The sequence below is a fragment of the Primulina tabacum genome, chromosome 13, assembly GCF_025594145.1.
Source record: "Primulina tabacum isolate GXHZ01 chromosome 13, ASM2559414v2, whole genome shotgun sequence".
In the NCBI taxonomy this organism is placed as follows: Eukaryota; Viridiplantae; Streptophyta; class Magnoliopsida; order Lamiales; family Gesneriaceae; genus Primulina; species Primulina tabacum.
Genome location: NC_134562.1, coordinates 35,750,425 through 35,764,525, shown reverse-complemented (window position 1 = coordinate 35,764,525; position 14,101 = coordinate 35,750,425). Strand labels below are relative to the sequence as shown.

Here is a 14,101-nt window from a genome sequence, read left to right as displayed (position 1 = left end):
TCAATCCCTTATATGTCTCTCCTCTAAAGGGTGAACCGCGAATCAGGAATCAAGAATCAGAAATGCTCGTAATATATATTTATACCATTATTTCACAAAATTTCAATGCTTTGGAAATACAAATTTCAAAAATCAGACTTTAAAAACATATAATACATATATGCTAGTTGATTTTAAAACATATATCTCAAGTTAAAATATAAAGCTCACTTAACGAAATGTGCTCCAAAAACTTGAAGAAATTGCTGGATTTTTCTCTAATCGATCGCCTAAATGAAAAACATGTGATACTCGAATAGGATAAAACTTTAGCTCGATAATTGACAGTAATCTTTCTCGAAATTTTGCTGCAATTTTCTTACATGTTGTGTCTCTCTATTTATAAGCCTCTGAGTATGAGGTGAATAGTCACTCAGTTCATGGTCATTTATGTCACCTTAAATAACATTATTCATGATCATTATCTCCTCTTAAAGACACCTATGAATAACCATTAACCTCTTCTTAAAAATATTATTCTATCAAATAAATGATATAATGCAACTTTTAAGCTTTATTATCACTCATTAATCACCATTACTCGTGATTACAATATGATCGATCTGAAAGGTCACACATGACGTATAAACTAGCCATTGACCAGTAATAGAAAAGGTATGCAAGATCAAGTGTCGCGCAATATTTGAGTTCTCAGCGATTCTTGCTACATGCATAGCCTATAACCTATATGCGTGCCTTCCGCAGCCACCGTAGACCTGAAAGTTTGGGAATTGTAATCCTCAGTAGTCCATCTCTGCGCCAGAAAATACTCACAAGAATCAGCACCCTATGGAACATGCCACTGAAATTTAAAACACAGTTACGGTAACTTATAATTTCACAGCTAGCAATTAACAAAAACCCGAAAAAACACCCACAAATTGCGTTGCCTTGTCATCAAGTACGAATGCCTTAAACTTACTGTATCTCGGCTGAGACATTCTCCTTGTTTGCATCAGTTGGGAGAGGCCAAATCACTTGATATGGTCCCTGTGCAATCTCTTGTTTATGGAAAGCAGATTTATTCGAATTACAACTTCCAGCCCCGCAAGACAAGATTGATCGATTGCCGCTTACTATCAAGCTGTAAGAGAACAGATCATCACGTCTCGTTAAAACTAAAAGCAGCAGTTCACATGTATTACGCGAGAAGCGATATCTCAAACAAAAACTTGAGTCGAAACCCAACTAGTTGAAAGCTTAAGTTCGTTAGATGTTCATTTCTTACCTTTTCTCATTGACCTCTACCTTTATGCTGTCAGAACTGACGCCTGGAATTTCTAGTGTAACAAAATGGTTGTATCCGGATTCTTCAACATTCATTCTTGGCGACCACTTAAAGCCTGCACGATGATCCGAATAAACCAAATAATGTAGGCCTTTTCCACGAAATTAAACAGGTTAAATACACAGAACCATACAACACACATTTTAAAGAAAACAAAAATCGAAGTCCAACCAAGTACTTACTCTTTGATGCATCGTGTGTAATACTTTCACTTGTATGAAACTGGGGTTTCCCACATTTAGATTTTGGGTTCGGCCGAGCAAACAATGGAGCTTCCAGAGGAGGGTCTGTGGGAATATGGAATTCGACCTGAGCAGCAGGTCTAGAAAACATGGGTGGTTTAGATCCCTTGTTCCCACAACTAGTGGATTTTAAAGGCAAGCTATGTTGTGCATAGTCCTGTCCAAGGCCGATAACATAGTTTACCACTTCCGTCAAACAAATACAACTCTAGACATATCGCAGACATATTTCACACCTGCCCACATGAAGCTTGCCTCATGAAACAACCTTGAGAACTAGACCCTTGCCGAGCAAAATACGTTCTGTTGTCACATCTCCGCGTGGCAGAATTCAGACTGTTGCTGCAGCTCTGAGGGAACAAGTCAAGAACGAGAACAAAATATTAGCGCAATAAAAACTTAATCAAGAATAACAGAAGCATCGGATCAAACCAAACTTATTCTAACAACTTTTGTTTCTTGAGAATTAATGGACGTTCGTCACAATTGAATCTCGAACATGTCTCGAGAGCATTCTTTTTTCGTTTTTTCCATTATGCAAGGACAGTCTTATTTCAGGCCATGCAATAATCAAAATCAGGTTTACAACTAATCCATGTACCTTGATATATTAATAATAACGGATTCTTCAATTCTCACATGCACACTGTTATCATTAATCTCTTATAAAAGTAAAACCATACAACAAATAAAAAGCTTCAAAACAATTAACCAAATGCAATCGAGAATCAACAGAAGACCATATATAATTATAAATCACTCGATTCAATCTACGCTATAAACAAGAAATGGAAGAAGATATCATACCATGGGAAAAACATGGGTGGCACTCGCAGATATATCTTCGTGAGATACCAAATGCGTCGCAATAACATTCGCTCTTCGTCTCACCATATGATTATTCTCCATTTTGTTTCTGTTCTCTAATTTTCCACACAGCGAAGTGAGAAGATATAGTAGAGAGTGGATATTTCAAGGGATGCTTTGATTTCATGCAATTTGCAGATATTTTTGGAGAACTTTCGAGCGCTCTGTACGTTTCGTTTTCACAATTATTAAAAACCGTTAAATATATAAAAAAAAATTATACAATAATTTTTCAAATACATATTTTTTTCTTAAAAAATTTTTTGTAAGATTTTATATATATAAAAAAATTTGTACAAAAACTTATATCAAAACTGCATTCGACTTTTGCAAATATCTTCCTCCTAAAATATACAATTATTCCAAACCATAAAATATTCGTAAGATAATTATTAAATAATGAGGAATATATTAATTTAAAATAGCTCGTGACTGATATTTTTAATCGATATTTCTTCAAATTGTTGCTAGGATTGAATCAACCAATCGTCATATTTGACTGGGTGAATAACCTTGTTGATTTGGTTGATGTTGACTAAGCAAATACCCTCTCGTCTGCCTGGAGATTTCCAGGAACTTTTTCGATACACAAATATAATCGAAGATAGTCAACCAAAATTATATGACAAAATACAATTCCACTCCTCATAGAGTAAGTAAGGTTCTAAAACACGCATAAAAAATAATCTTTATCTTTTTATATATAAAAAATTATAACTTGGGAACAAGCCATCACAATCATTTGGTACAAATAAGATAAATCTCACCCGAATACAATAGTTTATAAATCACTTAACTAGGTAAATTGAAAGCAAACAATTCATATGCAGCATGATAGCCGATAAAATGTTGGTAAGAGAAATCAAACTCCTCATCATTGATCAGATCAAATACTTAAACAACTATGATGTCTTTTTTTTCCTAAAGTATTGATCCGAAGCGATAACTTTTTATTTTATAATACCTCGGGAGCTAATGCCCTACAATCTAATCCAAGATCCAGTCATTAGACAGTCCCTTAGTATAGTAATAGAAGGGAATCATGGCCAAATAAGCCTTAGCGGGTCGTATTACTACAGAATCGACTTAAACAAGTATAACTTGACCCGATTTTAGGTGTACCAAAGAAAAAGGAACCATTGAAATTTAAAAAACGATTACTCGTAGAAAAAAACTTTTTATTTTTTCTAACTGTAATGACTATAAGTGATACTGATAATGAATGAATATATGAAATTACGTCGATACTTCCACATATTATGGGTAACGTAGGAGACATCTCTATTTTTCCCCCGGGGAATCTTTAGAATTCCCACTGCTTAGCTTTCAATTCGCCTCTGACCATCAAATGAAATGTGAATAACTCGTCCTCCTCTCTTTGTTTGAAAGAAGGGGCGCTATTTCGTTTTATCTTTTTCCCCACCTTCAGAAGAAGAAATTCTCCCTATCGTTAGAATTTTCTGAAAGGTAACTATCTCGGATTCATTTTCATATAGAAATTGATTAGCTAGTTAGCGGATAGTATGGCTGCGCTCAACTCACTCGAGAATGACATCAACCATAAGTTTGATCACATGAAGTTCAGTTCGAGCAGTTTACAGCAATCGGATAAATCTTGTTTAAATGAAAAAAAACATAAAAATGAAGTTTTCACATATCAATATTTTTTCTAGTTGGAAACACTCTAGACTTGAGAATTCGTAAAAAAATAAAATAGAAGAAAATTCATATTCTAATGAACAAATCCAAACTTGAAAATTACACTGAATTTGAAAGAATTGAATGAAGTGATGTATGACATGAAAATCTAATGATTAGTTGGGCAGAGTGACAGTAAAAGTGACTTATTTACAGACATTTCCAAAGAAAACAATCTCTACTTTTTTACATGTAAACAAAGTGCAAAGACGGAACCCAAAGTCATGAAAAGTTGTGACTCCTATGAATTCAAGTAAATATATTATTATAAATTGAGAAATAGTCAGATTTCGTTTTAAATTATTCAACACTTTTGAGTTGTGTTCTCACCGGTCGGCCATCTGCGATGGTTCCCATTCCAATAAAAAAAAACCAGAAACCGAGCATGGATTACTCATTCAAATTTCCTGGTTTTCCTCTTTGATCGATGCATATGTTTATTTTTCTTCCCTGATTTTTGGTTCAAAAACCTCCAAAGATACGATCATGTCTCCACATTGGATTGTGTTTTTAACCATACTGACTTGCTGCTATCCTGCCTGTGTAATCTCTCAGCCGTATGATTACCCAACTGCAAACCTCTCCACAAGATGGATCAACAGTGTCACTGCCAATCATTCGGTGAACTTTACAGATTCTTCGACGGTTCGAGCCGTACTTCTCAGAGGAACTTTTGGTCCGAGATATGCTTGTGGGTTCTATTGTAATGGGAATTGTGACACATACCTGTTTGCCATCTTTATTGTCCAAACCAACAGTGGTGGAGGCATCACTTCTCCTGCAATCGGATTCCCGCAGGTCGTGTGGTCTGCTAATCGGGACAATCCCGTTCCAATTAATTCGACTTTGGAGCTCACCGCAGAAGGTGATTTGGAGCTCAGAGATGCCGATGGGTTATTGGTGTGGTCTACAAACACCACCGGTTTGTCAGTTGCCGGCATGAACATGACAGAAATTGGAAATCTTGTTCTCTTTGATTCCAAAAATGTGGTAATTTGGCAATCTTTTGATCATCCGACGGATGCTTTGGTTCCGGGGCGGATCTTGATATCAGGTAAAAGTCTCACCGCTAGTGTTTCTTCAACTAATTGGACAGAAGGGGGTCTGTTCAATTTATCGATGACTCCACAGGGCTTGATAGCTTCGATAGAGTCGGATCCTCCACAGGTGTACTATGAAAACTTGGATGTTGGCACTAAGCAAAACAAAGAAGCCAGTTATGTTAAATTTCAAAATGGGAGTCTGCAGTTATATATAAACTCCGTTGAACCAAGCAATCCCGATATTTCAGTGACGGTTCCTGTGGCTAAATCAGCACAGTATATGAAATTGGGGCCTGATGGGCATCTTAGAGTTTATGAGTGGGGAACAGGATGGAATGAGGTGTCTGATATTTTTACAGGTTATCTCGGTGAGTGCAATTATCCAATGGTTTGTGGGAAATATGGAATTTGCTCGAATAGCCAATGTAGTTGCCCCAGAACAAGCTCGAATTCGGGATCTTTTAGGCAGGTATATGACAGGCAGCCCGATCTTGGTTGTTCTGAAGTAACTCCCCTGACTTGTGATGCTTCAAGAACTCAGAGTTTCTTGGACCTCGAGGATGTAACATATTTCACCTTTATCACAGACATGGAGAATACTAATATGGATAATTGTAAACAGGCATGCTTGAAAAATTGTTCCTGCAAAGCTGCTATATTTCAATATGGCTCAGATTCTTCCAACGGGAATTGCTATTTGCCATCCCAAATCTTCTCATTGATGAATAACGAAAAGGACAAGACCCACTACAATTCTTCGGTATCTGTCAAAATCCAAGTTGCTCAGACTGCGGGATCCCCTGCCTCAGAAACAGAATCGCCGGTTAATGTAGACGGAAAGAAAAGCCTTTTAGGGCCAATCTTAGGATCCACCTTGGGAGGATTTGTTTTAGCCGTTGCTGGATTGACCTTTTATGTAAGATGGAGGAAGAAAAAAGATGAAGTTGAGGAGGATTATTTAGATCATGTACCAGGTATGCCCACCAGATTTTCTTACGAGGAGTTGGTGAGTGCAACTGACAACTTCTCTAAGAAGCTCGGTGAAGGAGGATTTGGGTCGGTTTTCGAAGGGACATTGAAGGATGGCGAAAGGATCGCCGTGAAATGTCTGGATGGACTTGGCCAAATCAAGAAGTCATTTCTAGCTGAAGTAGAAAGCATGGGCAGCATCCACCATGTTAACTTGGTAAGACTAATTGGGTTTTGCGCGGATAAATCCCACAGGCTTTTAGTCTACGAATACATGTGCAACGGATCCTTGGACAGATGGATCTACACTCCCACATCTCTTGACTGGAATCTTAGGAGAAGAATCATACTCGACATAGCCAAAGGATTAGCTTACCTCCACGAAGATTGCAGGCAAAAGATCATTCACCTAGACATCAAGCCCCAAAACATTCTTCTGGATGAGAACTTCAACGCGAAACTTTCGGATTTCGGCCTTTCCAAGCTCATCGACAGGAACCAAAGCCAAGTTGTGACCACCATGAGAGGCACACCCGGTTATCTCGCCCCGGAATGGCTCAGTTCAATCATTACTGAGAAAGTATATGTGTACAGCTTTGGAGTGGTAATCTTAGAAACTTTGTGCGGCAGGAAGAATTTCGATTTCTTTAAGTCAGAGGAGGAAGCTCATTTACTATCCCTTTTCACGAAAAAAGCCGAGGAAGAACGATTGCTGGATATAATCGACAGAAGCTGCGAGGGCATGGAATCAAATGGAGCATAAGTTTTGAAAGTGATGCAACTTGCGGCATGGTGTTTGCAAAGTGATCATGCCAAGAGGCCGGCCATGTCAGTGGTGATCAATGTGTTGGAAGGTGTTCAAAATGTGCAGAAAGATTTGGATTACAACTTCTTTAACCCACAGATCTCTGTTAACAAAATCCAGGTTGTTGCTTCTGATCAAGATACGACTCTATTACTTCCTTCTGTTCTTTCGGGGCCACGATTATTTGATCACATTCACCCACGGCTGCGGTTTAGTGTATTTGAAAATTTGTAATATGTATGTATGTTTTAAAAATTTTGAAAATCAATTTAATAGATTATATCGGGTAATATTTATAGTTTTCAAAAATATTGTTGGTTAGATGATTCCCAAATTAAAATGATTTGACATTCATATTTTTACTTCATTATTTAAAAAAATGAAGCTATGATTGCAAATTTGGTATTAAACAATGGTTGAATGAATCATAAATCTCTAAGAATAATCTCTGAAACAAAATGGACGAGGAAAACCCGGTTAGAAATGGAGGACTATTATATGTATTTCCAATTTTCAGCCAATAACATTAATGATTGTCAGGGCAAACTGGTACCATTTGTTTTCAATAATTAAAAAGGATATATTTTTCATTTTTTTTAAAAAAACTCTTCTTTATATAAATAGAGAAGGAAAGCACATGCAAGAAATATCATATTATTTAAGTTATAATTTTGCAACAAGTTTAATTTTCGTTATAAGTATAAGAAAATCCTGAAGTTCCTGGCTTGGGATTTCATTATAATTAATTAGCCAGCTAGAAAGTTTGGACCTTTCTTGAAGTTGTTTGTTATTCTAACAGCATTTACACACCTTTGTACAATTTATATGGTTTGATGACGGCTTCATGTAAGTTCATTTTTTACTTTTATTTCGTGTGGGACGGGTTGAATTCATGCATCTTATGAAAAATACAGTTCAGTGTTTGGGATTGTTGATTATGAACTACACACAATTGTTTCCCTTTTTTCTCTTTAAAATTCTGTTGCGGAACGCGGATGTGCAAATGTAACCTGTATTTCCCAAGCCTGGGGAACTCCCAAATCACTATAAGGACATGAAAACTAGATCCACTGGTGCAAGTTCTTGTTTCAGTTGAATATGTGCAAGCAATTCTTAACTTTCCTTTCCTGTTTCAGTTTGGTTGGGGGCTCATATAAGCTCCTGTTAATTTCGTTTCAGTAATTTCTGGTCATGTTGCGCATATGGCTGCTTAAATGACACCATTTCTGAGCAATGCAGTTATCAGAGAAAAACTGACGTAGTTGTGAAAAAGTTGGAGGAGAAACTGAAATTGCTTACAAGTTACAGCTCAAGAAACTGATACGAGAGCAGAGTTAAACAATGAAAGTACTGGTTATTTGATGGTCTTTTGGGTCACTTTGGGAGTCAAATTGCTCTGGATGCAATTGGCAGAGATGATTCGGAATGATCTGAAACGTGCTTGAATGATGGAGAGTGTGTTCCAATTTGAAAGCTGTGGAGAGCATGTGAAGATGCATGATTTGATAAGGGATATGGTTATTAAACCTACTAGAGAAAACTCAAGTTGCATAGTTAGATCTGGGCTTGGTTTACAAATTCCCCCAATGGAGAATGAATGACCTCCAGGTCTTGAGATAGTGTCCTTGATGCGATATGATCTGAAAAGTTTCAATTGTGAGCCAAAATGCCCTAAGCTTCGCGCATTGCTGTTGCAATATAATTCCATCATCAAAGGAATGGCTACTACTTTCTTCTAGCATATGCAAAACCTCAAATTATACTGGTATAGTCCATTTGCCGGATTCACCATCCAATCTGGAAAGGCTTCGTGCTTTACTGCCTCACAGTTGTTGGAACTTGCAGTATGTGCCAACATTAGCAAAGCTCAAGGATTTAAGAGTTCTTCGTCCGTTGAATACACCGAAGGGATGCAGATGTTGATGAACCTACATCATCTTGATTCTTGACCTTTCCTGCACTGAAGTCTTAAATGCTCCAATCCATCTACTTTTGCTAAATTATAAGTCCTTGGAAAATCTCTTAATAATAGGCTTGTGGGAGTTCACAATTGGAACATTATTCCTTGACGTTGATGCTCTACAGAGATGCAGAAGTTTGGTAGTACTTGAAGTAAGCTTCAGCAGCATGGAGGACTTTGATCAGTATATCAGCTCTGGTCACTGGAGTTTGCTTGAGATTTTCAAAGTCGTCATTGGATACACATACATGGTAAAAACAGTGTAGGGTTCTTTGGATTGATATTGGTGAAAGATCAAGTCCTGCTTGTTGCCAGGACGGGTTCTTGAGTTGGAAATCCAAGATCGTCGAGGTATTACTCGATCACCAGTGTTTATGACAGCTGGTGCTTCTCAGCTACAATGTTGTAAGATTCGATACTGTGATCAGATATTCAGATAGTGCTTTTACCAACTTAGAATGCATGGAGATGGAGGGTCTGAGCAAATATCTCCGAGATAATTGCAACAGGAGAAGAGGATGGTGGAGCAACAGAAACAAATCATCCTGATATTCTCCTCCCCATGTCACAGAGAATAAAACTAAGTTGTTTGCCAGAGGAGTAATGATTTGCGACTCGTTTGGAGGTTTTGGCTTGTCCAGGATTGATGACATTACCCTTCCTTGTGGGTATGAGGGAACAGCTGGTCGGCTCTCTAGGAAATAAAACCACAGAGCCCGAGACTTGTTATCCATAATCAGTTGCGGCTCTGGAGGAGTTCATCTTTCGGTCCATGCTATTGTAATTAATACCGAGTCTTTTTCTTACTGTTATTTGTCTCCAAGTTTTTGACCAATTCGAATGGTAATACGTAATTGTAATTATTTTTTTTACAAAATAAGGATGTATGATATGAACTTTTCTAGTTTAATTTTTTAATACCTTCTTATGGCTAATAAGTCCAAAAAATAATGGGACAATGTCAAGAAATATTATTTCGACAAGCAAACGAGATTGCTTATGTAACGAAATTGTTTATGCGTTAATTAAGCATTCTCGTTTTTAAGTTAATCTTTTGAGTAGGTCTGTTGTGAGACGATCTCACGAATTGTTATCTGTGAAACATGTCAAACCTACCGATATTCAAAATTAAAAATAATACTTTTAGCATAAAAAATAATAGTTTTTCATGGATGACACAAATAAGAAATCCGTCTCACAAAATACGATTCGTGATATCGTGTCACACAAGTTTTTGTCTAATCTTTTTATTCGATTAAAAACACATGTATAGATGATTATGTTTTAAAAAAATCCAAAAATAATGGAAATCAAATTCACAGAATAATACTAATAAGTCAAAATCTTAAAAAATCGAAAAGTAGGGTAACTATTTAAGTTAGTCGACCGTGGCTCGTCAGTTACTTTGTCATTGCATCTGTTGAGTTCGACAAATCTCTGAAAAATGGGTGCCACTGCAGGTGGAAATGGTGGCATATGGGGAATGGGGCCTTTTTACGATGGCATTTACAGAAGGCGTTGCAAGAAGAGGACCTCCGGCAACAGGGAATCGAAGCCCTCTTCGTCAGGAGACTCCTTTGGCGGCGGCGCTTCTTCCTCTTACCGTTTCCCCGTCAAGCAAGCCGCAACTTCCGCTTCGCTTGTTTTCACCGGTGACACCATAGCGCAGCTCCGCCATCGATGGGTCACGAACAAAGATACCGTGTCCCATTCTCGGGAATTCAAGGTGAGGATAAGATGTTAGTGGGTGTGAATGAATTTGTTCTCTCGTCGGAATGGGAAATGTTTGAATTCTTGTTTGTGGTTTCTGAAGATTTGTGCTGATATGTATTGAACTCACCTATAGATATTTCAATGCTGGACGCTTAAGCATATTGTAGAGTTCTTTTCTTGGTTTATTACATATCGAGCAGTCGATCTGTTTTGAATGTTGTAACACCCCCACAATAAAAGTTATTGACGTCAATGAAATGTCTGGTCAACATATCAGAAGGAATCCATGGACAATTGGGAGGATAATTTTTGACAACTTTTAAATAAGTAGCTCTACTGCATTAATATGAAACTGGACTTATATGTATGCATAGACTCTGCATCTACTTAACTAGCTATTCTATTCTTCGCCACCCATGGATTTTTGCATCCATTGGAGGGGGCAGAACAAAATTTACTCTTTATGTTAGGCAATGTATGGGTTTTGGATATTATTAGAGGAAACACCGGTGTTGTTAAGGTGCAGCTTGAGCGTGAGGCTCAAAAAGGCTGAGCCAGTTTACCTGGAGACACTGTGGGCGTACTGATATCTAAAAAGTGGGCCTCGAACAATAAACTACTTCCCTTAGTAGTCCATGCCCCATTTCCACTCTCCAACCAAAACCATACTCCAACAACTCTTTTGACAGCCAGCAATCCTGGAAATTTTCATTTTGTGTTTATTTGTTTTTGTAAGTGTGATATTACTTTTTCCTTTCATTTATTTTCATATTTTTTTAGTAAATCTTTGAATCTAAATGTTTGACCATTCAATAGACTGAAATTTAATAGCTTATTATTTTAATACACTTGTTTGCATATTATTTGGGTTCTATTGGCTTAAATTCAATTTGGAATGTGTATCTAATAGTTTATAACTAATTACTAATCAGTAGCTCTAAGTTTATTGTTTGTGCAGTATGTTTGAATCTGATTCAGAATTGTTTGATATATATCATTATTTTTCCTTCAATGTGCATCACTTTTAAAAAACGCATGACATGGGCTCCAAGACCCCTCAGCACCTTGGTGCACCATGCACCCTTAATAACTATAGGCAACACTACAAAAAACATCGTCTTTTGATAGTAAAGGAATATATGATGGAGAAAATTGTATTATATATATTTTCTTTCATTCACTTTTTATAATTTCATATATCCGTTTAATTTTAAATTAGAACTATCATTTTAATTTACCTTGAAAGGAAAAAGGCATTGATTTAAAAATTATTTACTTTTCCAAACATAGTGTGTATCACATACTGGCACTGTTTGAAAATTTTTATTGACCATTAGTGTCTGAATTATCTTATGTATTGACTATGATCTTTAACTTGTATTGCACTGTTCCCATATTCAATTTTCATCTAACTCAACCTTTTGGTTGCCATAGAATACTATAAGCACACTATTGGCTCAACATGATTGGATCCGAGCAAGCCGGATGATTTCTTATGGCTTCCTGCTCTATGGACCTGGTTCATTTTTTTGGTATCAGTTCCTTGATTGTCGCTTACCGGAGAAAAATATTCAAAACCTGATAACAAAGGTATGTATATCAAAGCTTTGGAATTTTTCAGCACTGCAATGTGAAAAATAGTTTTGAGCTATTTCATCCAACTCCTTTTATTTGCAGGTTTTATTGAACCAAGTTGTTCTAGGTCCAAGTGTTATAGCTGTTATTTTTGCATGGAGTAAACTATGGGAAGGGAAGCTTGCTGAGCTTCCTAATAAATACGAGAAAGATGCCCTCCCAACCCTGTTCACTGGTAAAAACCGTGTTGTAGGTTCAATTGGGAATGCAATGAAGTCAAGCTCGAACTTGAGTAGCTCTTTAGTATATCTCTGTTCGGAATGGAGCAGTGAATTTGGAACTTAGGATAAAATAATATAGTGAATAAAATGTGCTTCAATCATTTGAGAGTTAATTGTCGAAATACGTTATTTATGAAAAATCAAGGGTAGAATGGTAATTTTTGAATAAAACCACATAAAGTCATCATCATAACTAAAGCTCAAGTAAAGTGATGGGGGTTAAGTTTGAGTAGAAAGTGTTGGAGCTGGTGGCTTCAATCTTAAAACCATGCGTTGATTGACTCAACTAACGTGTAGCTTTAGTTTCACTGTAATTTTTTTATAATTTAATTACAAAATTATGTACGAGTACATGAGATAATTTTTTTAGAATTTACGTTTTTGGATTCATATTATCATTAATTTCTATATATTTCAATATAGGATTCAGGTTCTGGATCCCCGTGAGCATCTTGAATTTTGGGTATGTTATTTTCTCCTTTGTCCCACCCCAACGGTAAATGTTAGCAAAAAAATTTAGGCTGAATTTGGATTGATGGATTTGATTTGAGGAATGATTTGATGTATAGATTTAAGATGACACTTACCCCACAAACACAATTGAAATCGTATAACTTAATCTATTTGAATGTTGCTCCAAGCAAGAGAAGGAATTTGAAATCAATTGGTTTGAAATTCATTAGCTCAAATTCATTCATCCAAGCACAACCATAGTTCAAACTTGAGTTTGAATCATCTTTGAATCAAATATCAATCGAGACAGCTCTTGTCTGAATTCGTTTGAGCATGTCTTCCTTGTTGCCTTCACCAGTACACATAACGAGATAACCAAAGACGACAGCTTTTTGAAAAGGACGAGGATTTGTTTCTAGTTCTTCCTTGAGCTGAAGTTGCCAGTTTTTAAAATGACATGTTATGTTAAAACTTACAGGATAGTCCCGCTTCAAGCCCGTGTTGCTTTCATGTCAATGGCATCCGTATTTTGGAATTTCTGCTTGTCCACTACCATAAACAAGTGACTTCTGCTGCCAGTTTTTGATCCATGGTCCTCTGCGTGATTGTTTAAACATCAGGTATTCTCTCAAAAGTCGAAACATGGACACCAAATTACATCACTTTCTTTAATTATTCATTTTTACTTCATTATTGTGTAGGCCTGAAGCCGACGATCGGTGCCTGGGTTCCCATCTTGTCTGGAATTGAACTTTGATCACGACAAAACTGGGTTTCGATTAGGCCAGCCAAACATCAGATTTTGAATCGTTACTTTTTCTTGTCGGATGTTGCTACAAAATTCATGCACGACTTTTACATCAGACGTTCTTTGTGCGAACGCAAATATAATTTATTATTGGAAACTCAGGATATCTACTTTTATGGCCTTCATTACATGTCTCGGGGCATCAACAATTTGAACGAACATTATCCAAGTTCACAACTCCAAGTACAGACTTATGTTCAACATATTTTTTTTAGATAAGCTACAAGTCATCGACTATGGTTAGCAAATTTTGTTCATCCTAAAGGAAAGACGAAAAAAATACCCTTAATTATTTCTTTAAATCTTAAAATAGTATTGTTTTCTCAAAACTTCAGTGGTATTTTTCAGTTCTATATCTTA

The 14,101-nt window shown here is 36.7% G+C and overlaps 2 protein-coding genes and 1 pseudogene across 4 annotated transcripts; 2 read left to right on the top strand and 1 right to left on the bottom strand.

Moving 5' to 3' along the window:
* Window positions 1-535: 535 nt before the first annotated feature.
* LOC142523270 (uncharacterized) lies at window positions 536-2,550 on the bottom strand. Of its 3 annotated transcripts, none has more exons than XM_075627007.1 (6): window positions 2,377-2,550; window positions 1,806-1,919; window positions 1,510-1,726; window positions 1,268-1,382; window positions 962-1,123; window positions 536-841 (listed from the first exon to the last, which is right to left on the bottom strand). In XM_075627007.1, the coding sequence occupies exons 1-6, from the start codon at window positions 2,476-2,478 to the stop codon at window positions 724-726; spliced, it is 828 nt and encodes a 275-aa protein (XP_075483122.1). In that variant the 5' UTR covers window positions 2,479-2,550; the 3' UTR covers window positions 536-723. The 3 variants fall into 3 exon arrangements, with proteins under 3 accessions (XP_075483122.1, XP_075483121.1, XP_075483123.1); XM_075627006.1 differs by having other exon boundaries at window positions 1,268-1,374; window positions 1,499-1,726; window positions 2,377-2,549; XM_075627008.1 differs by having other exon boundaries at window positions 536-793; window positions 1,268-1,374; window positions 1,499-1,726; window positions 2,377-2,544.
* Window positions 2,551-4,438: 1,888 nt separating this feature from the next.
* LOC142522496 (G-type lectin S-receptor-like serine/threonine-protein kinase SD2-5) lies at window positions 4,439-7,231 on the top strand (annotated as a pseudogene).
* Window positions 7,232-10,302: 3,071 nt separating this feature from the next.
* Window positions 10,303-13,847, top strand: LOC142523372 (protein sym-1). The gene is made up of 6 exons (XM_075627149.1): window positions 10,303-10,637; window positions 12,059-12,214; window positions 12,302-12,434; window positions 12,904-12,943; window positions 13,412-13,553; window positions 13,635-13,847. Exons 1-5 carry the CDS (start codon window positions 10,356-10,358, stop codon window positions 13,497-13,499), a joined length of 699 nt encoding a protein of 232 aa, XP_075483264.1. The 5' UTR covers window positions 10,303-10,355; the 3' UTR covers window positions 13,500-13,553; window positions 13,635-13,847.
* Window positions 13,848-14,101: the final 254 nt, after the last annotated feature.